The sequence below is a fragment of the Ranitomeya imitator genome, chromosome 3, assembly GCF_032444005.1.
Source record: "Ranitomeya imitator isolate aRanImi1 chromosome 3, aRanImi1.pri, whole genome shotgun sequence".
Lineage (NCBI taxonomy): Eukaryota > Metazoa > Chordata > Amphibia > Anura > Dendrobatidae > Ranitomeya > Ranitomeya imitator.
The window spans coordinates 97055036-97082336 of NC_091284.1; the positions used below are offsets into that span (position 1 = coordinate 97055036).

Sequence of the window (27301 nt, forward strand, 5' to 3'; positions counted from 1 at the left end):
CGCAAAGCCCGCACACTACACCACAAAATAATATCAAAATATCAAATTTTATTATATTGGGTACACCATAACAGCAAAAAAAACATTAAAATACAAGTAAAAACAAAACAACAACACCCCACTCACGGACCCCCTTTGTAATGAGATACATCCAGATAATACACAATATATATCGTGCTGCTCTAATAAATATATATATATATATCTCCCTCTCTCTCTAGATGGTGGCCCGACTCTAACGCATCGGGTATTCTAGAATATGTATGTACGTGGCGCATAGCACAGCCACGTGGTATATAACACAGACAGCCACATAGTATATAGTACAGCCACGTAGTATATAGTACAGCCACGTAGTATATAACACAGACAGCCACGTGGTATATAACACAGACAGCCACGTAGTATATAGCAGCTGCATAGTATATAGCACAGCCCACGTAGTATATAGCACAGCCCACGTAGTATATAGCACAGGCCATGCAGTATAAAACACTGCCCACGCCGTATAAAACACTGCCCATGCCGTATAAAACACTGCCCACGTAGTATATAACACAGCCCACGTAGTATATAGCAGTGTGGGCACCATATCCCTGTTAAAAAAAAATAAAATAAATAAAAATAAAAAAGTTATATACTCACTCTCCGGCGTCCACCGAAGCTGTTCCGATGCGCGCGATGCTACCGCCAGCTTCCGTTCCCAGTGATGCATTGCGAAATTAACCAGATGACTTAGCGGTCTCCAGGCTAAGTCATCTGGGTAATTTCGCAATGCATCACTGGGAACGGAAGCTGGCGGCAGCATCACGTGCATCGGTGGACGTCGGAAGGTGAGAATAGCACAATTTTTTATTTTTTTAAATTATTTTTAACATTATATCTTTTTACTATTGATGCTGTATAGCCAGCATCAATAGTAAAAAGTTGGTCCGGGATGGGGCGACACACTGGCGCTGACTGGAGGGGAGTAGGGAGGGGCCAATTTGCGGCCGGACTAAGCCTGTCACTGATTGGTCAGCGACGCGGGATTTCTGTTACAGAAGTTAGTTACAGAAAAACAGACGGCAGTACCCCTTAGACAAATATATATATATATATATATATATATATATATATATATATATATAGGTATATATATATATATATATATATATATATATATATATATATATATATATATATATATATATATAGGTATATATATATATATATATATATATATATATATATATATATATATATATATATATATATATATATATATATATATATATATATATATATATATATATATATATATATATATATAAAATATATACGGTATATATATTGCACGCACATATATTTGAGCACACCAGTGTATCCGGTCAAAGAAACCATGATATGAAATCTGGTAGGAGATAATTTTTTTTTAAAGCACCAATCCATCATTTATTATTTTTATATACCGTATCTTTTATTTTAGCACGGAAGTGGTGCCACTGATCAATGTTTCCTGCCCCTTTGATTCTACTTCCCAGCTGCCGTTTTCAGCTCTTGTTCCCCGCCTCTGTCTTGTGACCCAAACTTCTAACTGATTGGAAGTCAGAGGAAATGGTCCCAGCCCTCAGTGTAAGTCTATGAAACTGCTGTTCTGGCTCTCATAGACTTATATTGAATTGTGACTTCTGGATCACCCCGCAAACACTGGAGCGATCTCGCAGGTCACAACCTCAGAAGATGACCAGAGTGGCGCAGGTAAGTATAAGACTGGTTCCAGGGACCTTACATTAGAAGCACCACTCCAGCTTGACCCTGGTATTGTTTGCCACCACTTGTCTTATAACACTTATTAGTTCTTGCCTGTTTTCAGTCAGGAACAGCATATTCTTTACTTACCAGCTACATGTTGGGCTTATTACTTGGCCCTGTAGCAGCTTTGCGTTTTACTTCTTGCTACTGCATTTCCAAGATCATAAGCAGAAAGTGATTCCCTTTAATGGGGACTCGAGACATGGCCAGGGGTCCTTTTAGGCGGGCTATATCAGCCGTTTTAGTGGCTACTGTTGGGCTATAGTTCAGTATTATCAGCCCATTTGTACAGTGCACTTAGAACACATATTTTGGTGTCCGTGTCCTTTTTAATACTTATGCCTCTGATTTATAACACCGATGCCCCTCTCAGTCCAGGTGGCACTAGCCTTTTATAAATTAAAAATTGCCATTCTCGCATCTCTTATGGGCCCTGGATCACCTGCATCCTTCTCTGCTTGCTCTTTGTCAGTAGAAGATTGTGAATTTAAAAATGCTGCTCATTATGATTACAAGGAAATAAAAGCCAAAACCTGGTAAAATAAACAAACACCCCACCCCCCCCCTTTAAAAAAAAAAAAAAAATCAATGTACATCTCCGAGCAATTTGATCAATACAGGCTTCCTACTGAGCTGGTGCTGGATGGTGAATCAGTCAATAGACAGCGACAGATTAGGAGACAGAACATAAGCGTCCAGGTCTCAACAGTCAATTGAAGTGGAATTCTCAAACAATTGCGAGCCGGAGCTGCTTTTCCAATAACCAGCTCAGTGCTTGATTTAATTACACACAAACACACAATCGCATTTCAGCTCCTCAATCTCGCGTATAAACGAATTTCAGGTTGTTTTCATGTTATGCTTGCGGACACCTCCGCACAAACATGGCCCTGAGTGCCGCTCCCCCTTGGTACATTATCACTTCCAGTCCTTTGCATATGTGAAACAAATCGTTGCAGAGTTTTAAGGACATTTAAAAATGTCCTGAGCTTCCAACAACTTTCCTCTTTGTTTTGTGCCTTTTTTTTTCCAACCAAAATATAGTGTCAAGTCATGAGAATAAAAAATGTATTCACTTGCTCCTTTTCGCTCTTTTGGAGCTTTTGTTCCCTTGACGGCTTGTGAAGAGGTGATCAGAACCAAGCTGTGTAATATAAGTGTACTATAAGATACTTCCTATCTTTTCCAGAAACCATACACGTATATTAGCCACATCGAACACATCCCGCCCCTATCTTTTTTTTATTGAAGCATCTAATGTGTATGTGCAAAGGTCATAGTGAAGAGAGGGCTGAGCTGTGACATCACCTATTGTGATTGGTGGATCCAGTGTTATCAACTGTGTTAGAGGAGTTACCGGTCATTGGAATCCTGCCTCTGCTGATAATGAGCCTTCTGAAAAAATGTTTCGGAAAGGAAAAAAAGTACTAGTCTAAAATGCTCTAGTGGTCAGTGTGAAAATTGTAAGATAAGATTGCTAATTTGGTTTTGTAATAAAGTTTGTGATAGAAAAGAAAAGTTACAACAACAAATTTGAGAAAATACATGTGATACATAAACCTGATTTAAATAATAGGGAATTTTCTGATGACGCACGTCTTTAAGGCCGTGCCACTTTTGCTGTCTCTTACTACATCTCGGCCTCACTTACTTAAATAGAAATGAGCTGCAGTCATAGACGAGATTGAGATGGTCTCTGGGCAGTCAGTTTTGGTAAATATTGGTCTGAATTTAAAAAGAAGGATTATTTGACACAGAGTAAAGACAGAGTCAGAAAATGTCAGTATATAAAGTATACATCAGGTGACAGTTACCAACAATAGAATAGCATCCAAGTGTTGGGCCTAGTGGGAGTAGTGCACTGTTCCTCTGCTGACCACATGCCTTTAACCCCTTCCCAACCTTCCAGTACATTATGGAAGGGAATGATCTCTCAACCTTGGACGTACTGGTTACGTCATGGCGAATTTGCGCACACAGTAGCTGCCAGGTGTAAAGCTAACCTCATAGCTGACACATGGCTCTCCCTGCCAGTAGTAGTGCCCGCTCGGCTTCCGGCAGTTTAAGCCTGATTGATATCGATCGCAGTATTTAGAAGGCAGGGAGATCTCCCATCTAATTGGCGATCCTGTGACGTCATTGAAGCCTGATAATTGTCACATTGACCCGATGAAATATGTGTCACCAGGCTTCAGCAAGCCCCTTGACTATGTGCAGAGCATGATCTAAGGGCCTTGTGTATTGGGCCTTGTGTATTGTAATGTTTCATAATAGTGATCATGATCAGAGTGGTAAAAATGAAATTCTCATAAAGGGGCGAAGTAAAATGTAAATTTATAATATAAATATATAGAGATATATATATATATAGAGAGAGAGAGAGAGAGAGAGAGAGAACATAAAGGGAAACAGCACAAGAAGATATAAAAAAGAGGACTTTAATGCCCTGTGACCTTTTTTTTTCTCTATATATATCATCTTGTGCGGTTTCCCTTTTTATTCACTGTTTAAAAAGGCCATTGGAATGCTGGTCAGGGAAGTGTGCGTGCTTCAAGGTATTTTTTTCTGGTGCTGTTATATATATACAGTGCCTACAAGTAGTATTCAACCCCCTGCAGATTTAGCAGGTTTAATAAGATGCAAATAAGTTAGAGCCTTCAAACTTCAAACAAGAGCAGGATTTATTAACAGATGCATAAATCTTACAAACCAAAAAGTTTTGTTGCTCAGTTAAATTTTTATAAATTTTAAACATAAAAGTGTGGGTCAATTATTATTCAACCCCTAGGTTTAATATTTTGTGGAATAACCTTTGTTTGCAATTACAGCTAATAATCATCTTTTATAAGACTTGATCAGGCTGGCACAGGTCTCTGGAGTTATCTTGGCCCACTCCTCCATGCAGATCTTCTCCAAGTTATCTAGGTTCTTTGGGTGTCTCATGTGGACTTTAATCTTGAGCTCCTTCCACAAGTTTTCAATTGGGTTAAGGTCAGGAGACTGACTAGGCCACTGCAACACCTTGATTTTTTGCCTCTTGAACCAGGCCTTGGTTTTCTTGGCTGTGTGCTTTGGGTCGTTGTCTTGTTGGAAGATGAAATGACGACCCATCTTAAGATCCTTGATGGAGGAGCGGAGGTTCTTGGCCAAAATCTCCAGGTACGCCGTGCTATCCATCTTCCCATGGATGCGGACCAGATGGCGAGGCCCCTTGGCTGAGAAACAGCCCCACAGCATGATGCTGCCACCACCATGCTTGACTGTAGGGATGGTATTCTTGGGGTCGTATGCAGTGCCATACAGTCTCCAAACGTCACGTGTGTGGTTGGCACCGAAGATCTCGATCTTGGTCTCATCAGACCAGAGAACCTTGAACCAGTCAGTCTGAGTCCTCCAAGTGATCATGAGCAAACTGTAGACAAGCCTTGACATGACGCTTTGAAAGTAAAGGTACCTTACGGGCTCGTCTGGAACGGAGACCATTGCGGTGGAGTACGTTACTTATGGTATTGACTGAAACCAATGTCCCCACTGCCATGAGATCTTCCTGGAGCTCCTTCCTTGTTGTCCTTGGGTTAGCCTTGACTCTTCGGACAAGCCTGGCCTCGGCACGGGAGGAAACTTTCAAAGGCTGTCCAGGCCGTGGAAGGCTAACAGTAGTTCCATAAGCCTTCCACTTCCGGATGATGCTCCCAACAGTGGAGACAGGTAGGCCCAACTCCTTAGAAAGGGTTTTGTACCCCTTGCCAGCCTTGTGACCCTCCACGATCTTGTCTCTGATGGCCTTGGAATGCTCCTTTGTCTTTCCCATGTTGACCATGTATGAGTGCTGTTCACAAGTTTGGGGAGGGTCTTAAATAGTCAGAAAAGGCTGGAAAAAGAGATAATTAATCCAAATCCACATGCGAAGCTCATTGTTCTTTGTGCCTGAACTACTTCTTAATACTTTAGGGGAACCAAACAGAATTCTGGTGGGTTGAGGGGTTGAATAATAAATGACCCTCTGAAAAGACTTTTCACAATTTAAAAAAAAAATAAACAAAGAAATAACATTCTTTTTTGCTGCAGTGCATTTCACACTTCCAGGCTGATCTACAGTCCAAATGTCACAATGCCAAGTTATTTCCAAATGTGTAAACCTGCTAAATCTGCAGGGGGTTGATTACTACTTGTAGGCACTGTATGTATGTATGTGTGTGTATATATATATCCATTTTGGATATATCCATTTTGGATATGGTTGTTGTTTTTCTTGTCTTTGGTGTCCATGTGGTTCCATAGTTCCCAGAAGGAGTGGTCTTGGAGGGCGTCTTGGAGTTGATTGAGCTTCGTAGAGATGTAACTCTGCTTCTTCCTCCTGAGGATGGTTTTGTACTGCTTTTGTATGGAGTCATAGGCTTCCCTCAGACCCAGGTGGTTGGGGTCTCTGTGTTTCTTGTTGGAGGCTGTTCTCAGGGTCTTCCGTACAGCTTTACATTCTCTGTCAAACCAGCCATTGACCTGTGTTTCTTTTGGTCTCTTGTAGTCGACTTTTTTAAGGTCGGACAGTCTGGCCATTGCGTAGAATATATTGTTGAGGTCCTTTGCTGCTTGGTTCACTCCCTCTGGGTTTGGCATGTACTCAAGGTTGTAGAAGTGGTGGAGCATCCGCTGTATTTCAGGTCTTCTGGAAGCTTCTTTATATCTTAGTGCCGATATTTTGGACCATTTATAGGATGGAGGCCGGGTGAAGAGGCCGCTCTGCTGTGGCTTCTGAGTGGATGGTTTCTCTGTAGATTTCATGTACAGAAGAAGTTGGCTGTGGTCTGACAGGTGCGTTTGTGGGGTGACTATGAAGGCGCTGACATCTGCCAGGTTCATGTCTGTAATGGCGTAATCAACTACACTCCTCCCTACATGGGAGTTTAGTGTATACCTTCCTAAGGAGTCACCCTTGCATCGTCCATTAAGGATATGAAGTCCTAAACTTTTACATACGTTCAGGAGCTTTCTGCCACTTTTGTTGACTGTACTGTCATAGCTGTTTCTCTCAGTGTGTACAGGGTCTTGGCCGTCATTCTCTGCTCCAAGTATGTAGATGTTTCCATCCGTGGTCAGGAAGTCTCTCTCTCTCCCTGTTCTTGCATTGAGGTCTCCAAAGATGAGAACTTTGCCCAGGGCCTGATAATGGGCGGCTTCTCTTTGTAAGATTTCGAAGCAGTCTGGATTGAAGTAGGGGGACTCTGGCGGTGGTATATAGGTGGCACAGAGGTGGACATCAGACTGACAGGTGAGGATGGAGCTGCTGATTCTGATCCATATGTGGCTGCCTCCTTTCTTCACCGGTTTGATGTACTGGTGGAGCTCCTCTTTATACCAGATCGCTACTCCTCCTGAGCCCCGGCCCTGTTTGATGTTTTTATTTTTCTGGGCATGGACCAAGAATTCCTTGTATCCAATAGGCACCAGGGATTCGTTTTCGGCTCTGGTCCATGTTTCCAGGAGGATCTGAATGTCTATATTTTTCATACTTTGTATAAAATCAGGGTCCTTTGTTTTAGATCCAAAGGTTGAGGCGTTGAGACCCTGGATATTCCAGCTGCTGATTGTAAGTGAAGACATTCTTCTGTGTGGTTTGTGTGTATATACCTTGTAATGAGTATGGCTGTGTGGGACAAACTGGATTTCTGACAGTTTTATAGTGGTGCTTGGTTCCATCCGGTCACATTATTATTCTGCGCAGTGCATTGAGCAGGTTTATTATCTCATCCCTATCTCTGCTCTGCATGTATCTGTGTGGGCTTGGTGGTGTCCTCGGTGGAGGTCTCCACCTCCGATGGTCTGACACTGGGTGAAGAGCTTTGTTTCCAGCTCCAGGAGGTAGCCTTGGGGTTTTCTGCTTTATCGTTCTCGGGGGTCTTTCAGTGTGATTATGGCCACTGTTGAATCCAGGCCCGGGGTCTCTGTTTAGCACGATGTCCTTCAGCTCTTTGGCCAGGAGGCTGACCCCTTGTTTGTTGAGGTGTTTATCATCGTGCAGGTGACTGTTGTTTATGGAGAGGTGTTGTGCCAGGGTCACGTTTGGCACAGTCTTGATCTTTTCAGTCAGTTCTGCATTGATGGCTTGGGTGGTTTGCCTCGGTATGTCCTTTCTTGGAAGCAGCGATGACAGAATGATTTTACTGTCCCGGAATTTTAGGTTTGCCATCTTTGCCAGGTTGATCAGTTTTGCGATCTGCTGGTCTGGCCGATTGTTTGTACCCGTGTGTATAATAATGTGCTTTGGGTTGGTAAACCGTGGTCTACTGATGACCTCTGTCACCTGTTCAATACTTGCACAGCGGATTGTACGGACCTGTTTTCCTGGGAATAGCCGCTGTGTATTTAGGTACTTCCCATTTGAGTCCATTATTAGGACAATATCAGGACTTTGTGATGTCTTGGGTGGGCTACGGTGCTGCTGACGAGGGTCTGTGGTGCTGGCTTTGCTGGTGGCTGGTTCTGTTCTCTCTTCCATCTCTCTGGTTTCAGGATTTGAGTCCATTATTAGGACAGTATCAGGACTTTGTGATGTCTTGGGTGGGCTACGGTGCTGCTGACGAGGGTCTGTGGTGCTGGCTTTGCTGGTGGCTGGTTCTGTTCTCTCTTCCATCTCTCTGGTTTCAGGATTTGAGTCCATTATTAGGACAGTATCAGGACTTTGTGATGTCTTGGGTGGGCTACGGTGCTGCTGATGGGGTTCAGTGGTGGCCATATTGTCTGCTCTCTGGCATGTTTTCGTTGCCCCCTGCTGGTTCAGATGACCAGGGCTATGGGCTTTTAATTCTCTAATCTCCTTTCGGAGTTGATCATTGTCTTTTTTCAGCTCCCCCATTTCCTGTAGTGCTGCCTTGTATTGACACTTCATTTCACACATTTCGGCCCTTATTTTCTGTGTGGCTGTGTCATTTGCTGCTTGGTAATTTGCGTTGCTTTGTGAGTTTCTTTCACATGCTAATTTCAGTTGGGCCAAGTCTCTTTCTAGTTGAGATAAGAAGTCTCTGATGTTATCAGGCGAGAGGTGTGAAGTGTCGGGGGTTAGGCGGCTCTGTCTGGGAATCCCTATGTGAGCATTAGAGGTAGCTGCTGGGGCTTGTAGTCCTTTATAGGTTTGTGCCTGCTCTTTGATATCGGAGAAACAATTTTCAAATTGCTGCAGAATCTCCTCCGTCCCCTGCGCCATGACTGTGCCAGTTTTGTATAGGAGTATGGTGAGCGCATTGGTGTCATCATCTGCTTGGCTGGTAATTTTAATCTGCTGGACACCTTTATCGTTGGTTTTAGATACATGTTTGTATCGTTTGCACAGCGCAGTGCGCCAGGCTGAGGGGTGGTCTGTATAGAATAATACATTGGATTTTCTTTTTGGTTCTTTCTTTGTGAAATCTGCATAAAGAGTCTCTGGATTCTCTCTAACGTAGTCCATCTTGGATTTATTGCCCCCCTGTGTTATCTCCAGATCTGGCCCCCAGCATTCCTGTGTCTCTGGCTCCGGGCTTTGTTCATTTACATGTTCTAAATTTGTGTTTTCCATTTTGTAGTTATATGTTAATTATAATCCTTGTTTCTAAGAAGATTAATTTGTAGCAAGTCTATAGGTTGTGTTGTAGTTAAAGAATTCTCCTACCTTCTATAGGTCCAGGTATCAGGATGTCAGATGTATGATGTCGGCTGTTTCCAGTCTGTGTCCTCCAGGAGATTCTTGTTTTGTCCTTTAAATCCTCCAATTCTTCCTTTTTTCATAAAATGTAAAGTCCAGTTCGGTCCAGATCACTTTTATGTTCCACGGAGTTGAGTTTTTCCAGGTTTTGTCTTACAGTTGACTCATTACAAGGTATAAAGTGATGGAAATTCAGGAGCTCATGTTCAGTGCTTCTTACTCCTAGGAATGGTGGGCGGGATATATGTGTGTGTGTATATATATATATATATATATATATATATATATATATATACACACATACACATACATACACATACATACAGATCCTGAGCCGATATAGACTCAGTGCCCACAGTCTGGCCATCGAATGTGGCCGACACAGGCAGAGCTGCAAACCCAGGGAGGAAAGACTGTGCCAACACTGTGATCAGGAGGCCATTGAGGACGAAACCCACTTCCTGCTACACTGCTCCAAATACTCAGCAGTGAGGGAGACGCACTTCAGGAGACTCTCACATCTCTTCCCAGACTTCATCACCATGAAGGAGGAAGAGAAAACATATATCCTGCTGGGAGAAGAAGAGAGAGCAGTGGAGATAGCAGCGTGGTATGTGAGCGAATGTCATAGACTGCGAGAAAGAGAACTATGATGCCATGGACTATAGCCCCCAACCTGGATCTGCCCCCATCCACCTCCCCTATGCCATGGACTATAGCCCCCACCCTGGATCTGCCCCCATCCACCTCCCCTATGCCATGGACTATAGCCCCCACAATGGATCTGCCCCATCCACCTCCCCTATGCCATGGACTATACCCCCCACAATGGATCTGCCCCCATCCTCCTTCCCTACAGCCCCTACCCAACATCCCCACAGTCCCTATCCCTATTGCCTTTATACACTTGCTTTGGCAAAACTGATGTGTATTTGGTCCTGCCAATAAAGCTTCTTTGAATCTTGAATCTATATATATATCCTGCAAGCTTTTTTCATGGTATTTCATCCATCATCCGTTTGTGTGCTCTGTCTGACAAGTGTGAATGGAACCATATTCTAGCACGCTTTTTTCATGGTATTTCATCCATCGCACCTGTGGTGCTTTTTTTTCTCTTTTTGGCTTCTGCTTTAAAGTGTTCAAAGCTATTTCCCCCCCCCCCCCCCCACTGTTTTATGGCCTTGTTCAGCATTGGTTGTGTACCCTGCATAGTAATGCCTGCTCTGGCCTTATGCTAATTGGTTAATTGCTGATTGTGGCCATTTGTTGCCTGATGTTAGTAGTCTTTTCATTTCATACATATTTAGTCTGGCTGGGATAGCACACGCGCAGGGTCGCGCGTGCAACAGTATAAAGTGCTTGGCAGTTAGACAATGGCAGCTGGACAGGGCAGGAGACAGGTAAGGTGCATAAGTTTGTCAAACAATCATGCTTCTTGCTCAGCCGTACTACATTATGCATTGATCATATCAATCTGCTTATTTGTTTTTCTTCTGCTTTCTCACAACTCGCCCGCCCTTTAACACATTCTGGGCACTCTCTCCATATCCACCCCTCCCTTCTCGCCTCTCCCATGTATAACTCTGAGGTTCTACTGACATTTCTTACCCACTCCAAACCATCGAATACCTCCATGCAGCACTCAAAACGCTGATACAAATCATCCCACCACCCACTCTTTCTGTTTTTTTTCTCCTTTTACTAGTTGCAGGCGACATCTCCCGCAACCCTGGGCCTCCCTCCACCAGCATACATTACTCTCCTCCAGCTGCATATAGAAACCCTGCTAATCTTACTAACATTCAGTGCATGCCTTCTCCTATCACTTTCCACTGTGCTCTCTGGAATGCACGGTGTGTGTGTGTGTAACAAACAAACTTACGTTCACGATTTCTTCCTCTCTAATTCCCTTCACTTTCTGGCTATTACAGAAACTTGGATCTAGCATTCAGACACCACCGCCGCTGCCGCTCTCTCGTTTGGTGGGCTGAAATTTTCACATACCGCCAGACGTGAGAACAGACAGGGTGGAGTTGTTGGTTTGCTCCTTTCATCACAATGTGCTTTGCAGGTCATCCCCCCAGTTCCCTCACTTACATTTCCTTCCTTCGAAGTCCACGCCGTCAGACTCTTTAAGCCCTTCTCCTTGCGAGTGGAGGTTGTTTATCGCCCTCCAGGCTCCTCCCGCCAGTTTCTAGACCACTTTGCCACCTGGCTTACTCACTTTCTATCCTGTGACTTCTCCGCCCTCATCATGGGAGACTTTAACATCCCCATCAATGATCCCCTCTCCCAATCTGCCTCTCATCTTCTTTCTCTAACATCTTCTCCGTCTCCAAGACTTCTCTTGTGCTGCGCCAGCTCTCTGGATTGCACTTCCCCAGACGATCAGACTGATACCTAGCCCCGACGTATTCAAGCGCTCTTTAAAAACCCATCTCTTCAAACAAGCCTACCACTTCAACTACTCAATAAACTAACTTTTCCCTGTTCCGTCCTTCCATATACTATTCTGAATCTGCACCCTACTATTCATATGTCTCCACACCCTCCATGCACACGATAACTGCACTTGATACTTGACTATTGCACTTAAACACACGGGATGATGACCGGATCATGCAGCTTTGTATGAAAATCCCTATTTATTAGAATTGCCAGACCTGAAATAACAAGCACTTCTCACCTATTGTGTCCCCCCATTTCCTTGTAGATTGTAAGCTTCCGAACAGGGACCTCACTCCTAATGTCACTGTTTAAATTGTCTTAACTTGTACTGAATTTATTTTCGGTACATGTCCCCGCTTAATTGGAAAGTGCTGTGGAATATGTTGGCGCTATATAAATAAAGATTATTATATATATACTAGATTGTGGCCCGATTCTAACGCATCGGGTATTCTAGAATATGCATGTCCCTGTAATATATGGACAATGATGATTCCAGAATTCGCGGCAGACTGTGCCCGTCGCTGATTGGTCGAGGCAACCTTTATGACATCATCGTCGCCATGGCAACCATTATGACATCATCGTCGCTGTGCCCGTTGCTGATTGGTCGAGGCCTGGCGGCCTCGACCAATCAGAGACGCGGGATGTCTACGTCCTTTATGACATCATCGTCACTGTGCCCGTTGCTGATTGGTCGAGGCCTGGCGGCCTCGACCAATCAGAGACGCGGGATTTCTACGTCGATGCGTCGATGGTCGAGGCCTCGACCAATCAGAGACCCGGGATTTCCAGGACAGACAGAAAGACAGACAGACAGACAGACGGCAAAAACCCTTAGACAATTATACTAGATTGTGGCCCGATTCTAACGCATCGGGTATTCTAGAATATGCATGTCCCTGTAATATATGGACAATGATGATTCCAGAATTCGCGGCAGACTGTGCCCGTCGCTGATTGGTCGAGGCAACCTTTATGACATCATCCTCGCCATGGCAACCATTATGACATCTACGTCGATACTGTGCCCATCGCTGAATCAGAGACGCGGGATATCTACGTCCTTTATGACATCATCGTCGCTGTGCCTCGCGGCCTCGACCAATCAGAGAGGCAGGATTTCCAGGACAGACAGACAGACGGAAAAACCCTTAGGCAATTATATATATAGATATTAAAAAAAAACAAAAAACCTCAAGTTTGGTATCGCCAACTCGACCTATAAACCTTTCACGCAAGTTAATGCCTTCAGTGAACACCATAAAAAAACATTTAAAACATGGCAAATAACAATGCTTTTTCATCATACCGCCCAACAAAAAGTGGAATAAAACGCAATCAAAATGACTACTCTAAATTAAAATGGTATCTCTGAAAACATCATCTTGTCTTGCAAAAATAACAAGCCGCCATACAACTCCATCAGCCAAAAAATTAGTTGTAGCTCCCAGAATAAAGCGATGAAAAATAACATGCTAGCAGTTCGTGCTAAACAGCCCAGGAATTTACAGGAACTGGAGGCTTTATGACAAGAAGCCTGGGCAACTCTACCATCTGATAAAATAAACAATAAAAAAAAAAAAAAAAAAAAACCTCATCCACAACTACCACAAAAGACTTAAAGCTTCCATTGATATTAGAGGAGGCAATACACTGTATTAAGAAATGGGGTAGGTAAACTTGTGATCAGGGTCATTTGGAAGTTTTGGGTTGTCATTATGATTTATAAAGATAAAACACAGTTTGACAATAAATGGCTTCACTCAACCACTAACCGTGAGTGGAGAAAATGTTTTGGTGTTATCATTCATATTATCGGAAAAAAGGCCCAAAATGCTAAATTCTTCCGGGGTATGTTAACTTTTAAGCTGTATATGCAGCATAAACCATAGTAAGGTCAAAATATACCTGGCCCTTTTTGGGCAAAAACAGGAAAACCAAAACAAAGTGGTAACACAAAGCACAGTCCTTGTGGTAGCGGGGATTTGCCCGCTCAGATAAGCAAAAGCACACGGTTCAGGTTGGCCAAAACACAAACACTTCTCTGCAGTTAGCCTCTCCAGACACACTGAATAATGTTTCAGGAGGCCGACTATTTAAACCCCAGACCATACTCTGAGGTGGAGATAAGGAGGACAACCTCCCACCCGCTCTATGGTTGTCCACAAAAACCCAGCCCTTAAAATGGCCGATTAACCCCTCTCAACACATAGTGTGCTGGAGCAAACTTCTGGGTTTCAAATCACTGAAGCTAATAGCCTTAGTGAGACAAATCTCCCCTCTAGCACTTTGCCAATTACTTTGTCACACTGCGTACTCATGAGGAATTGCACAACAAATTCTGTCTTCCATTTTCTCCTGTTACCCTTGTGAAAATAAAAAATTGGGGCTTAAATAAATTTTTTGTTGGAAAAATTTGATTTTTTTGTTTTTCCACGGCTTTACATTATAGACTTATGTGAAGCACCTGTTGGTTCAGGTTGCTCACCACACACTTAGATACATTCCTTGAGGGGTCTGGATTCCAAAATGGGGTCAGTTATGGGGGGTTTCCTTTCTTTAGGCACATCAGGGGCTCTCCAAACGCGACATGGCATCTGCTCTCGATTCCAGCCAATTTTGCATTCAAAAAGTCAAACGGTGCTCATGCCCTTCTGAGCCCTGTTATGCGCCCAAACATTAGTTTTCCCCCACATATGGGGTGTCTTCTTACTGAGGATAAATTGCACAACAGATTTTGGGGTCCAATTTCTCCTGTTAACCTAGTGAAAAAATAAATATGTGGGTCTAAAGTAGAAAAATATTTAGAATTGAGAGTCCTCAGTGGTTGATACCTTTTAATGGCTAACTGAAAAGATGGTAACAAATTTCAAGCTTTCGAGGCTACACAGGTCTCTTCATCAGGCAAAGACTAAAACAAATTCTGAAGAATCACATATTTATGCACAACATAACATATGTTGTGCATAAATATGTGATTCTTCAGAATTTGTTTTAGTCTTTGCCTGATGAAGGGACCTGAGTAGTCTCGAAAGCCTGCAATTTGTTACCGTCTTTTCAGTTAGCCATTAAAAGGTATCAACCAATGAGGACTCTCAATTCTAAATATTTTTCTACTTTAGACCCACATATTTATTTTTTCACTAGGTTAACAGGAGAAATTGGACCTAACACGGTACCAAGATATATATCTTTCCTGGGTCTAAAGTAAAATTTTTGTGAAAAAAAAGATTATTTTTTTTCTTGTACATTGCTTCAGTTCCTGTGAAGCACCTGAAGGGTTAATAAACTTCTTAAGGGTATGTGCACACATTGCAGTTTTTAGAATTGTGACACTTTTGGGTATTTTCTATAATATAGGCCCCTCAAAGTCACTTCTAATGTGATGTGGTCACTAAAAAAAATGGTTTTGTAAGTTGTGTTGGAAAATGAGAAATCACTGGTCAACTTTTAACCCTGATAACTTCCTAACAAAAAAAAATACTTAAAAGAATTGTGCCGATGTAAATTAGACATGTGGGAAATGTTATTTATTAACTATTTTATGTGACATAACTCTGGTTTAAAGGCATCAAACTTCAAAAGTTTGAAAATTGCAGAATTTTAACCAAATTTCCATTTTTTTTTCAAAAATGAAAGTCATAGCTAAGACATTTTACCACTGTTCTGAAGTAGAATATGTCACCAAAAATAAGTCTCCAAATCAGTGGAATCCGTTGACGCGTTCCAGAGTTAGTGCCTCATAAAGTGACCTTTGTCAGAAATGTAAAATTTGGTTTGGCCTGGTCATGAAGGTAAAAACAGGCTTGGGGGTGAAGGGGTTGAGAATTTTCCAAGATCTCTGAAAACTTCTTACAAGCTTTAAAATGTTTTATATGTATTGGCACAGTAGTTATGGCCATTTTAAGTAAATAAAAAACATTGCAGATAGAAATGCTGCTAGTCCCTTTTGTGTATGTTGTTCTGCTTGTTATTCCCTTGTATTCATGAGCTGCTGTTCCATGTCGACCTGTGTCACAAGTTAGCACACACTTATGTATACTGGAATAGCTTGGTCATTGGCAAAAGTTAGTACATCAGAATTGAGAGTGTCACGGATTTCAATCCAATCCCTGGATTTCTAACACATCCATAATCTGCATTTATAGAGCTGGAGATGGAACAATGATCATGTTTTTCACTCCTTTATGTGCGATTCCCAAACCAGTGCAGGACACATTCGGGGTTATGCTCTTCACTCCTCAAGCGCAATTCATGATCCAATGCAGGACAAAGCGGAGATCGTGTTCTTCACTCATCCATGCCTTATTCCTGATCCAATGCAGGAAACAAGCAGGATCGCGCTTTTCATGACTTAATATTCGACTCCTGATCCAATGCAAGACACAGTGGAGATCGCGCTCCTCACTCCTTCATGTTCGGCTCTTCTCCGCTCCATCATGTTCAGCTCTTCACCGCTCCTTCATGTTCGCCTCTTCCCCACTCCTTCATGTTTGACACTCTCCACTCCTTCATGTTCAGCTCTTCTCCACTCCTTCATGTTTGGCTCTTCTCTTCTCCTTCATGTTCAGCTCTTCCCCACTCCTTCATGTTTGGCTCTTCTCTTCTCCTTCATGTTCAGCTCTTCCCCACTCCTTCATGTTTGGCTCCTCCTCACTCCTTCATGTTTGGCTCCTCCTCACTCCTTCATGTTTGGCTCCTCCTCACTCCTTCATGTTTGGCTCCTCCTCACTCCTTCATGTTTTGCTCCTCCTCACTCCTTCATGTTTGGCTCCTCCTCACTCCTTCATGTTTGGCTCCTCCTCACTCCTTCATGTTCGGCTCTTCTCCACTCCTTCATGTTCGGCTCCTCCTCACTCCTTCATGTTCGTCTCCTCACACCTTCATGTCCGGCTCTTCTCCACTCCTTCACGTTCGGCTCTTCTCCACTCCTTCATGTTCGGCTCTTCCCCACTCCTTCATGTTCGGCTCCTCCTCACTCCTTCATGTTTGGCTCCTCCTCACTCCTTCATGTTTGGCTCCTCCTCACTCCTTCATGTTCGGCTCTTCCCCACTCCTTCATGTTTGGCTCCTCCTCACTCCTTCATGTTTGGCTCCTCCTCACTCCTTCATGTTTGGCTCCTCCTCACTCCTTCATGTTTGACTCCTCCTCACTCCTTCATGTTTGGCTCCTCCTCACTCCTTCATGTTTGGCTCCTCCTCACTCCTTCATGTTCGGCTCCTCCTCACTCCTTCATGTTCGGCTCCTCCTCACTCCTTCATGTTCGGCTCCTCCTCACTCCTTCATGTTTGGCTCCTCCTCACTCCTTCATGTTCGGCTCCTCCTCACTCCTTCATGTTCGGCTCCTCCTCACTCCTTCATGTTCGGCTCCTCCTCACTCCTTCATGTTTGGCTCCTCCTCACTCCTTCATGTTTGGCTCCTCCTCACTCCTTCATGTTTGGCTCCTCCTCACTCCTTCATCTTTGGCTCCTCCTCACTCCTTTGTTTGGCTCCTCCTCACTCCTTTGTTTGGTTCCTCCTCACTCCTTCATGTTCGGCTCCTCCTCACTCCTTCATGTTCGGCTCCTCCTCACTCCTTCATGTTTGGCTCCTCCTCACTCCTTCATGTTCGGCTCCTCCTCACTCCTTCATGTTCGGCTCCTCCTCACTCCTTCATGTTCGGCTCCTCCTCACTCCTTCATGTTTGGCTCCTCCTCACTCCTTCATGTTTGGCTCCTCCTCACTCCTTCATGTTTGGCTCCTCCTCACTCCTTCATGTTTGGCTCCTCCTCACTCCTTCATCTTTGGCTCCTCCTCACTCCTTCATCTTTGGCTCCTCCTCACTCCTTTGTTTGGCTCCTCCTCACTCCTTCATGTTCGGCTCCTCCTCACTCCTTCATGTTCGGCTCCTCCTCACTCCTTCATGTTTGGCTCCTCCTCACTCCTTCATGTTTGGCTCCTCCTCACTCCTTCATGTTCGGCTCCTCCTCACTCCTTCATGTTTGGCTCCTCCTCACTCCTTCATGTTTGGCTCCTCCTCACTCCTTCATGTTTGGCTCCTCCTCACTCCTTCATGTTCGGCTCCTCCTCACTCCTTCATGTTCGGCTCCTCCTCACTCCTTCATGTTCGGCTCCTCCTCACTCCTTCATGTTCGGCTCCTCCTCACTCCTTCATGTTTGGCTCCTCCTCACTCCTTCATGTTTGGCTCCTCCTCACTCCTTCATGTTTGGCTCCTCCTCACTCCTTCATGTTTGGCTCCTCCTCACTCCTTCATGTTTGGCTCCTCCTCACTCCTTCATCTTTGGCTCCTCCTCACTCCTTCATCTTTGGCTCCTCCTCACTCCTTTGTTTGGCTCCTCCTCACTCCTTCATGTTCGGCTCCTCCTCACTCCTTCATGTTCGGCTCCTCCTCACTCCTTCATGTTTGGCTCCTCCTCACTCCTTCATGTTTGGCTCCTCCTCACTCCTTCATGTTTGGCTCCTCCTCACTCCTTCATCTTTGGCTCCTCCTCACTCCTTCATCTTTGGCTCCTCCTCACTCCTTTGTTTGGCTCCTCCTCACTCCTTCATGTTCGGCTCCTCCTCACTCCTTCATGTTCGGCTCCTCCTCACTCCTTCATGTTTGGCTCCTCCTCACTCCTTCATGTTCGGCTCCTCCTCACTCCTTCATGTTCGGCTCCTCCTCACTCCTTCATGTTTGGCTCCTCCTCACTCCTTCATGTTTGGCTCCTCCTCACTCCTTCATGTTTGGCTCCTCCTCACTCCTTCATGTTTGGCTCCTCCTCACTCCTTCATCTTTGGCTCCTCCTCACTCCTTCATCTTTGGCTCCTCCTCACTCCTTTGTTTGGCTCCTCCTCACTCCTTCATGTTCGGCTCCTCCTCACTCCTTCATGTTCGGCTCCTCCTCACTCCTTCATGTTTGGCTCCTCCTCACTCCTTCATGTTTGGCTCCTCCTCACTCCTTCATGTTTGGCTCCTCCTCACTCCTTCATCTTTGGCTCCTCCTCACTCCTTCATCTTTGGCTCCTCCTCACTCCTTTGTTTGGCTCCTCCTCACTCCTTCATGTTTGGCTCCTCCTCATTCCTTCATGTTCGGCTCCTCCTCACTCCTTCATGTTTGGCTCCTCCTCACTCCTTTATGTTCGGCTCCTCCTCACTCCTTCATGTTCGGCTCCTCCTCACTCCTTCATGTTTGGCTCCTCCTCACTCCTTCATGTTCGGCTCCTCCTCACTCCTTCATGTTTGGCTCCTCCTCATTCCTTCATGTTCGGCTCCTCCTCACTCCTTCATGTTTGGCTCCTCCTCACTCCTTCATGTTTGGTTCCTGATCTAATGCAACAGCACACAGCAGGGATCTTGCATGTGCGATCCAACCGCTTTTGCATCTTCGTGTGTGTGTGTGATCCTAGTCAGCAGTGATGGTGTGTATACTGGATATTCGAGCTCAGGCTGAAAACCATGTAGGTCAGTATAACAAAGGTATCAGCCTTTGTGACCTCTTTACAAGGAATATATTGTTTCTTTTTTAAATCTCACTCTATTCACCCTGATGGAGAGTGGGGGAAAAGGTGCGTGGGCTTTATAAATGTGACTTATGGACAATTTTCTCTTATTGCATAAAGCACTTTGCGATGTTCACTTATAAAGCACATGGGTACCTATTAGTATAATCGCCATCATGTGTCCTGTTGTATTTCTGTTTTGTAGGTTATCCAGATCACATGGTATTCTGTGAATTCCGGAGACGGTTCGATGTCTTGGTTCCTCACCTTACGAAGAAACATGGGCGAAACTATATTGTCACAGATGAAAAGAGGGTAGGTTTCCATTACTATGCAATGCTGATGCTTGGGAAGCATCTGACAGTATACACAATACTTTTCTCCAGGAGGCCACAGTCACTGTGCATAAATGCTCTTTGTATCACAAAATGTTTTTAATACCATAACAGTTTTCTATCAATAATCCTAAACATGACATGGTTTCGTGATACTCTGTCACAAGATGTCTTCGTGGCCATCCAGAGGTTGTGATGTGAGTTGCAATCCATTAAGGATTGTTGGCAATCAGTTTCTGCCAAGATAAATTGAAATCCATAACAAAATTCAAGCTGAGTTAAGGGTGGACACATCGGTGCCAGGTCTAGTACTGTAGCGCCCTCGTAATGGACTCAGGACTGCTCGATCGAGCCCTCCTATATATGGGGGAGTCATGCGTTAGATGTCGGCCAAATGAGTGAACTGGTGGCAGAACACTCATCTAATTTGCACCAGGTACTTTAAACTGTGATTTTCACGTATCCAATTAAAGGTAAATTCTTTTGGTTTGGAATTTAGCTTTTTCAAGTTTCCCTATGGTCTAACATCCCTAAAATTACCCCAAATACTTTTTCAGAAATTCTATTCCAAATCGCTGACATCAGCTTGTTTTTATTTCTTGAATTTTGCACCTTCATTTTTATTTTGATTTTTTTTTTGTATGTAGCTCTGTAGGTTTAGAAATTTTTTCTTTCCTTAGCAAATTTCCTGGTTCCTTACACATAATCCAGGAAACCTGTGGGCAAATCCATGCTGTCCAAACCACAAGTAGCATGAGTCAATGCCGGGCTGCAAGATTGTATTCATTTGTTTTTCTATGAAACACTCCAGTATTTCAGAGAAAATCTGTCCTGGGATCCTAGACTAGAATACTCCAGTGCCACTCTTGCTGGACTCTCCCTGCGCTGCTCCAGATGATTGACAGGTCTCTTATTTAAGGAGAATCACACTGTCCATCACTTGGCGTGGGGAACAGCACTGATTAGTCTCGTCTCCTGACTACATTCCTGGATGGATCTTCAGCCTGTATTTTTTTTCTTAGACGCCGGATCATTTTAGAGCGACATATACCTGCCTACTGTCGTGCAGATAGGCTCTGATCCATACTGCCTGTGGTTTGTGCAGCATAAGTTGAGACCGGTTCCCTTTAAATAGAATATTCTGACTGATTGCTGCAACCACTAGGGGGAGCTCTCTGCATACATAATCCTAATGTTGTCATTAAACTCAATAGATCAGCATGTAATAAGCTGGCGCTTATGCGGTCATATGGACTCCGCGCTGTAATGTATTAATAAACATATTATTTGTATGAAATATAGCGCAATATTCTTCACATCTCGTCATCCCGCAGTATTAGGATTTGACTACATCTGTAGAATTTTTGCTTTGCTGATAGGAGTTGGCATCGGCTTTATTTTTGTAAAATGATGATGCCTTTAGTTGAATGAGTGATTTTCCGCTTGTAGCAGGTAATGCTTTCAGGGAATGGATGCAGCGTTTTGTCCGTGGTACTGCTGGCTCGGGCCCAATGTTTCTGAATTGAATTTCTATAGTAAATTATATGGATGTCCTGTTCCACTTTGATGTCTTTCTCTGTAACTCGTGCAGCGACAATTGCATTTCACAGCAGCGGCACATCAGGGTGATGACAGTAAATACCATCAGGCTTTGCCAAATTACAATTTACTCAATTGTTGGGGTAGCTCCAGTTTTTTTGGTTTGTCAGCCCGACTATCTGGATCAGAAATACATTTAGCTTGCGGTATTGTTGGATTGTGTGGATGCGTGCGATGCTGTAAAGAGTGGTTTGTGTGTAGGAGGATCTGTGCTATGTGCTGAAATGACTGTCAGGCACTGGGATAGCGGTACATGGAATGAGGATATAACCTAGCAAAGCTACCGTACGTACATTGTAGGCCCTGTGATCTGATGGTCATAAGGTATCAAGAAAAGCATGGACGCCGTATTTACCATCAAGAACCACTGCAGGTCCATGCAGACTTAGGCTTACCTTCCCAGCTATTGAATATATTGAAGGATGCGGTTTTTAAAATGTTATCACTTTTGGTTTTTTTTTCCAATACATAAAACCCCCAAAGTCACTTCAAAAACTTAATAGGTTACAAAAAAATAGGTTTTGTAAATTTCCTTTAAAAAAAAAAAAATGAAAAATTGCTGCTACATTTTTAAACCTTCTAAACTAACAAAATTAAAATAACGTTTTACAAATGGTGCTGATATAAAGCAGGCATATGGGAAATGTTATTTATTAATGGGGTTTTTTAATATGGTATGACTATCTGGATTAAAGGAATAATCATTCAAAGTTAAAAAAAATTGCTAATTTTTTGAATTTTTTAAAAAAATTCTGATAATTTTATAAATAAAGGCAGAAAATACTGAAATAAATTTACCATTATCATAAAGTACAATGTGTCACGAAAAAAAAGTCTCAAAATCAATGGGATGCGATGAAGTATTTCAGAAGTATTACCTCACAAATTGACGCTGGTCAGATTTAAATAATTTGGCCCCATCACTAAAGGTACCGTTACACTAAACGACTTACCAACGATCACGACCAGCGATATGACCTGGCCGTGATCATTGGTAAGTCGTTGTGTGGTCGCTGGGGAGCTGTCACACTGACCGCTCTCCAGCGACCAACGATCAGGGGAACGTCTTTGGCAACGTTGAAACTGTCTTCAACGATGCCGAAGTCCCCCTGCAGCACCCGAGTAACCAGGGTAAACATCGGGTTACTAAGTGCAGGGCCGCGCTTAGTAACCCGATATTTACCCTGGTTACCATTGTAAAAGTAAAAAAAAAAAAAAACAGTACATACTCACATTCCAATGTCTGTCACGTCCCCCACCGTCAGCTTCCCTGCACTGACTGTCAGCGCCGGCCGTAAAGCAGAGCACAGCGGTGACGCAGTCAGAATGTAAGTATGTACTGTTTTTTTTTTTTAACTTTTACGCTGGTAACCAGGGTAAACATCGGGTTACTAAGCGCAGCGCTGCGCTTAGTAACCCGATATTTACCCTGGTTACAAGTGAACACATCGCTGGATCGGCGTCACACACGCCGATCCAGCGATGACAGCGGGTGATCAGCGACCAAAAAAAGGTTCTGATCATTCCCCAGCGACCAACGATCTCCCAGCAGGGGCCTGATCGTTGGTCGCTGTCACACATAACGAGATCGTTAGCGGGATCGGTGCTACGTCACAAAAAGCGTGACGTTGCAGCGATATCGTTAACAAAATCGTTATGTGTAAAGGTACCTTAAGGGGGTTAAAGATTTTGCAGCAGATAATCAGTGTGAAAAAAACCTGGGTAAATCATCTGTGATTCAACACGGTCACATAAATCCGATGAAGAAGGAGAAGGCAGGTAGCGAAATCTGCTTTGTATCTTCCTTCTTTCTTGTCCTTCGTGTTATTGTCAGGGGACTCCATCACTTTGGGAACGACACATCAGGCATAACTTTGCATTAATGTTTCTGTGCTCTTGCTCTTCGCTGTCCGTGCCTTCCACTCAGCGAGGAACTTCACACTGCGCTTCTAGATATTTCTGCTGTCATCACTCCAGATTTGGTCAGAGAAGGGACTGTGACGGCTCTGCATTACTGGACACCATTATCTCACACCAGTAAGGACATCTCCAGACCTAAAGCTCCTCCTGCACAATTCTTTTGACTTATAAGGGGGCTCTGCAGACAATCTTGGCTGTTTTTGCGCACAATGCCTAAAGGGCATATCCTCTGCAGTGCTCATTGGGAATCCTGTCTGTCTAGTACAGGTTGTCAAGCGAAATGAGATTTTAGAGTTTACCATTGACGGTTTCAAGACCGTGAAATGTCTCCAGAGATGGAGGGACAGCGCGTTTTCAATGCATGACCGACTTAGCTTGTGATTATGGATGCATCATTGCGAGCAGCGCCTGTAATTCATGTTTGTAACATAAATAGTACATGCTGTAGGGATCGGCCGCCGAGACGTTCTCGTGTTTGTTGGCTTCATTATTTAAAGCTGGTCTGATAGGGTTTAAAATATTAAGCAGCACATAATATGATGATCTCTTATTATAATGATAAATGTGCAGAAAAATACAATGCAACCCATAAAGGAAATACACAATCATCTTAAAATATATAAAGCGGGCCAGCATCCGAAAAGATGGGCTAAGTTTCCAGCTACAAGTCAATGCATGTACATAGTCGTGTCATAAGAACAACCAAATATGGATTACATTGGATTATTTGCATTGTCGCGAATGGAAGAGAAGGGACCCTGTTACATGAATCAAACTATGCCCCCCCGTTATGTTTCCATGCTTTGCCATCTAGAACGGTAGATCCTGTTGGGGCACGCTTCCATGTAATCTGTGACCCGTTGGCCACTTATTTTACCCCTTGATTATGAACAGTGCAGTTCCTCTGTAGTCGTGAGTGATTTACAGGTATAAATGCAAATGTACTGAGACTAGCAAGGGTTGGACCATCTCTTACCCCCTCCATAGCACCTGCATGGTCTTTTGGCTTCTCCAACGTTCAAAAATCTAAAAAAAAATAAAAAAAATCCTCTTTGTTAAAGGGGTTTTCCAGGAATGTGATATTGATGACTTTCAGAAGCAAGGCAAGAAGCAGGGAATATGGATGGTAGAACTATGCAGTGAACCACGCAACTAATAATGCAAACTGTATGCCTGACTTGACTTTTTTCCAAAGTTTTGGAATATCATATTGGAGGTTGTAAAACACCCGGCACCCACCAACAATCCAGTACTACAGCTGGAAAAAAACATTGACTGCAGCTGCTCTACACCGCTTCCTTCAATGTCTAGCGGCCACTCCAACTCCAAGCAGTCAGCTCCAACTTTTTTTGTAAAGGAGCTCAAGCGCAGCACTCGCCAGCGGCACTAAATGGAGCTTCAATGTGCTGTGGCATTAAACGAGGCGACTGTGCAGTGGCATTACACGGCACATTACTGCACAGCGGCATTAAACTGCTCATCATTGCGCAACTCCAGTCAGATCTGGCTAACCGTAGCTGCAACAACTGGTTGATGGTTTTGGGGGCCTGACCTCCACTTATCTGATATTGAGGTATCCTAAGGATGGGTCTTCAGTACCATATGCCCCTGTAAGTGTTATATTGCGTGAAGGCTTCCAGATATCCTTTCATGTGGTGGACACAGAGGTCCTGGCTCTACTGTATCTAATTATACGTTACTGTCAGACATTGTTTGTTTTTTTTTTAATTAAATATATATCGACTTTAAACGGGTCCAGTGACCTTAGGGTACCGTCACACAGTGGCATTTTGATCGCTACGACGGCACGATTCGTGACGTTCCAGCGATATAGTTACGATATCGCAGTGTCTGACACGCTCCCGCTGAGAATCGTATGTCGTAGCAGATCGTTTGAAACTTTCTTTCGTCGTCAAGTGTCCCGCTGTGGCGGCATGATCGCATGGTGTAACAAAGGTGTGCACGATATTGTATACGATGTGCGCATAGTAACCAACGGCTTCTACATCGCACATACGTCATGAAATTATCGCTCCAGCGTCGTACATTGCAAAGTGTGACAGCAGTCTACGACGCTGGAGCGATATTGTTACGATGCTGGAGCGTCACGGATCGTGCCGTCGTAGCGATCAAAATGCCACTGTGAGACGGTACCTTAACCTACAAGATCAGATAGTAATGTAAATTGCCCATATGGTGAAGGGACAAATGAGGCACTGATCTTAGAGGAAAGATAACCTGGATCAGGCTCGCACTGAAATGGCTCTGGATATTTTTATATCCAAACGACGAAATTAAGATTTCTTGTAAGGGTGGGGGGTTGTCCCTCCAAACCCCCCCCCCTTTCAAGAAATCTTAATTTCATCACTTAGACTATATTTGCCGTGTATAGAACAAGTGTAAAATTTAAAAATAAAGTATGAACTATCATGTAACGCTTTGTACGCTTTTTTTTTTGTTTGTTTGTTTTTTTATAATAAATGACTCAAGACCTGCATATATGACTAGGAAGACTACCTTTGAGGTTGCAGATACTATTATTGCCTTAAAACTAAGGATTTAGAAGGGTTAATCTAGATCCACCCTGAAACCTGTGGTTAACCGCCTTCGAATGGGAGCCAGAAATAATTTTTCTGCCGGGAGTGAGATGAGCCGTGCCCTGAGCCAATGTATCAGGCGGCGGAACAAGGCATTCAGCAGAATAATAACCTGAACGTCGCAGGACTCCACATCTTGTGTAATTGCACAGCCCATGAAATAGTCACCTGAGCATCTGCACATCTCGGTGCCATTTATTGTGCTGTTTAGACGCCGCTGCTATTCTTCGCTGTTTAGCATTAAATGTCACCCCGAGACTCCGCGATCTGACAGCGTGTTTGCAAGAGCCGACTCCTCATGTAATATGCACCACCTGTGCGTGTCTGATGGCCGCTGGGAATTCAATCCGGGGCTTTAGCTTGTTTGCTTAACAAAGCCAACGGTAATAGAAAAATACAAGTGAAGCACGGGGGCAGCTATGGTGTTTCTGTCCGTATGCTGGCATGACTGCTAATTCTGCAGGAGAGCCACCGATGCTGCCGGGGGCTGCTAGAAGCCGATGGGTGGTGAGCGGCATCCACGCATGTTCTGTTTTCTACGACCAGTTCATAGAAAATCTATCATTTAGTTTACCTTACTGGACCCTTATCTGCAATTCCTATTAATCGCCTATAGCACAGTTTCTGGACGCTTTCTCCATTGACACAGGTAAATTAATAAATCTTCTCATCTAGCTGTAGTGTCCCTCAATGTCTTCTTATTGGCCGAATATCCCTTTACCTATCATTTATATAGCAAACTTAATACATTTCCATTTTTCCACAATGGGAATATTGATAAAAGCTCTGAGATCCGGTTTGACGCTATGCAAAATATATAATTAATGGAGCTCCTGGCAAAATAGAAAAAATTGTGACAAGTCATATCTTAATTGTACCTGTTGTTGTGAAGAATGCTTGCGGTCCCTAAAGGTTTTTAATTTGCTTTCATGGTTGCTTACACAAATTTCCCAAAGAGAAATATATTATTAACATGTAAAGTTGTCGTTAATGCTCCTGCACTATCCAGGATTAGGGGGCCTAAGGGACGTACTTTGTGGTTGTCCTGTTTCATGTCCTTTAAATATTGAGTCAGTCATGGATGGTCCCTTTGCGATTCGCGGCTTCCACCAGGGAGTCATTGAGAGATTAAATATTGAAATTAGGTCACATTGATGACAAGATGGGTCCTCCAGAGGGACAGGCGGTTCTTGCACCGTAGTGAAAAGCCAAAATGCTGGTATGAATGATGCCTAAAAAAAAAAGCTAGGCGAGTTAACAAAGTCCTCTTTTACCAGACTTTAGATAGTGGTTTGACGAACAATCCTTTGGCTGATCGTTATTTTCACAATGTACAAATTTCCACTTCATTGAGGACGAGGTCTTGATTTCTAGTGCCACCTATTGGAAGCAGCAATTCTAAAAGTCATTATCGACCCTTTAATGGATCTTGCTACATAATT

At 43.6% G+C, this 27301-nt stretch overlaps 1 protein-coding gene across 8 annotated transcripts in view; it reads left to right on the forward strand.

The window, feature by feature from the left end:
- Nucleotides 1–27301, forward strand: part of MYO18A (myosin XVIIIA) — a 420009-nt gene that overhangs the window by 256250 nt on the left and 136458 nt on the right. For all 8 annotated transcript variants that reach the window (XM_069761190.1, XM_069761191.1, XM_069761193.1 and 5 more), the window contains one exon: nt 19614–19723. In XM_069761190.1, coding sequence (XP_069617291.1) covers nt 19614–19723 — 110 coding nt within the window. The remainder of the gene's footprint in view (nt 1–19613; nt 19724–27301) is intronic.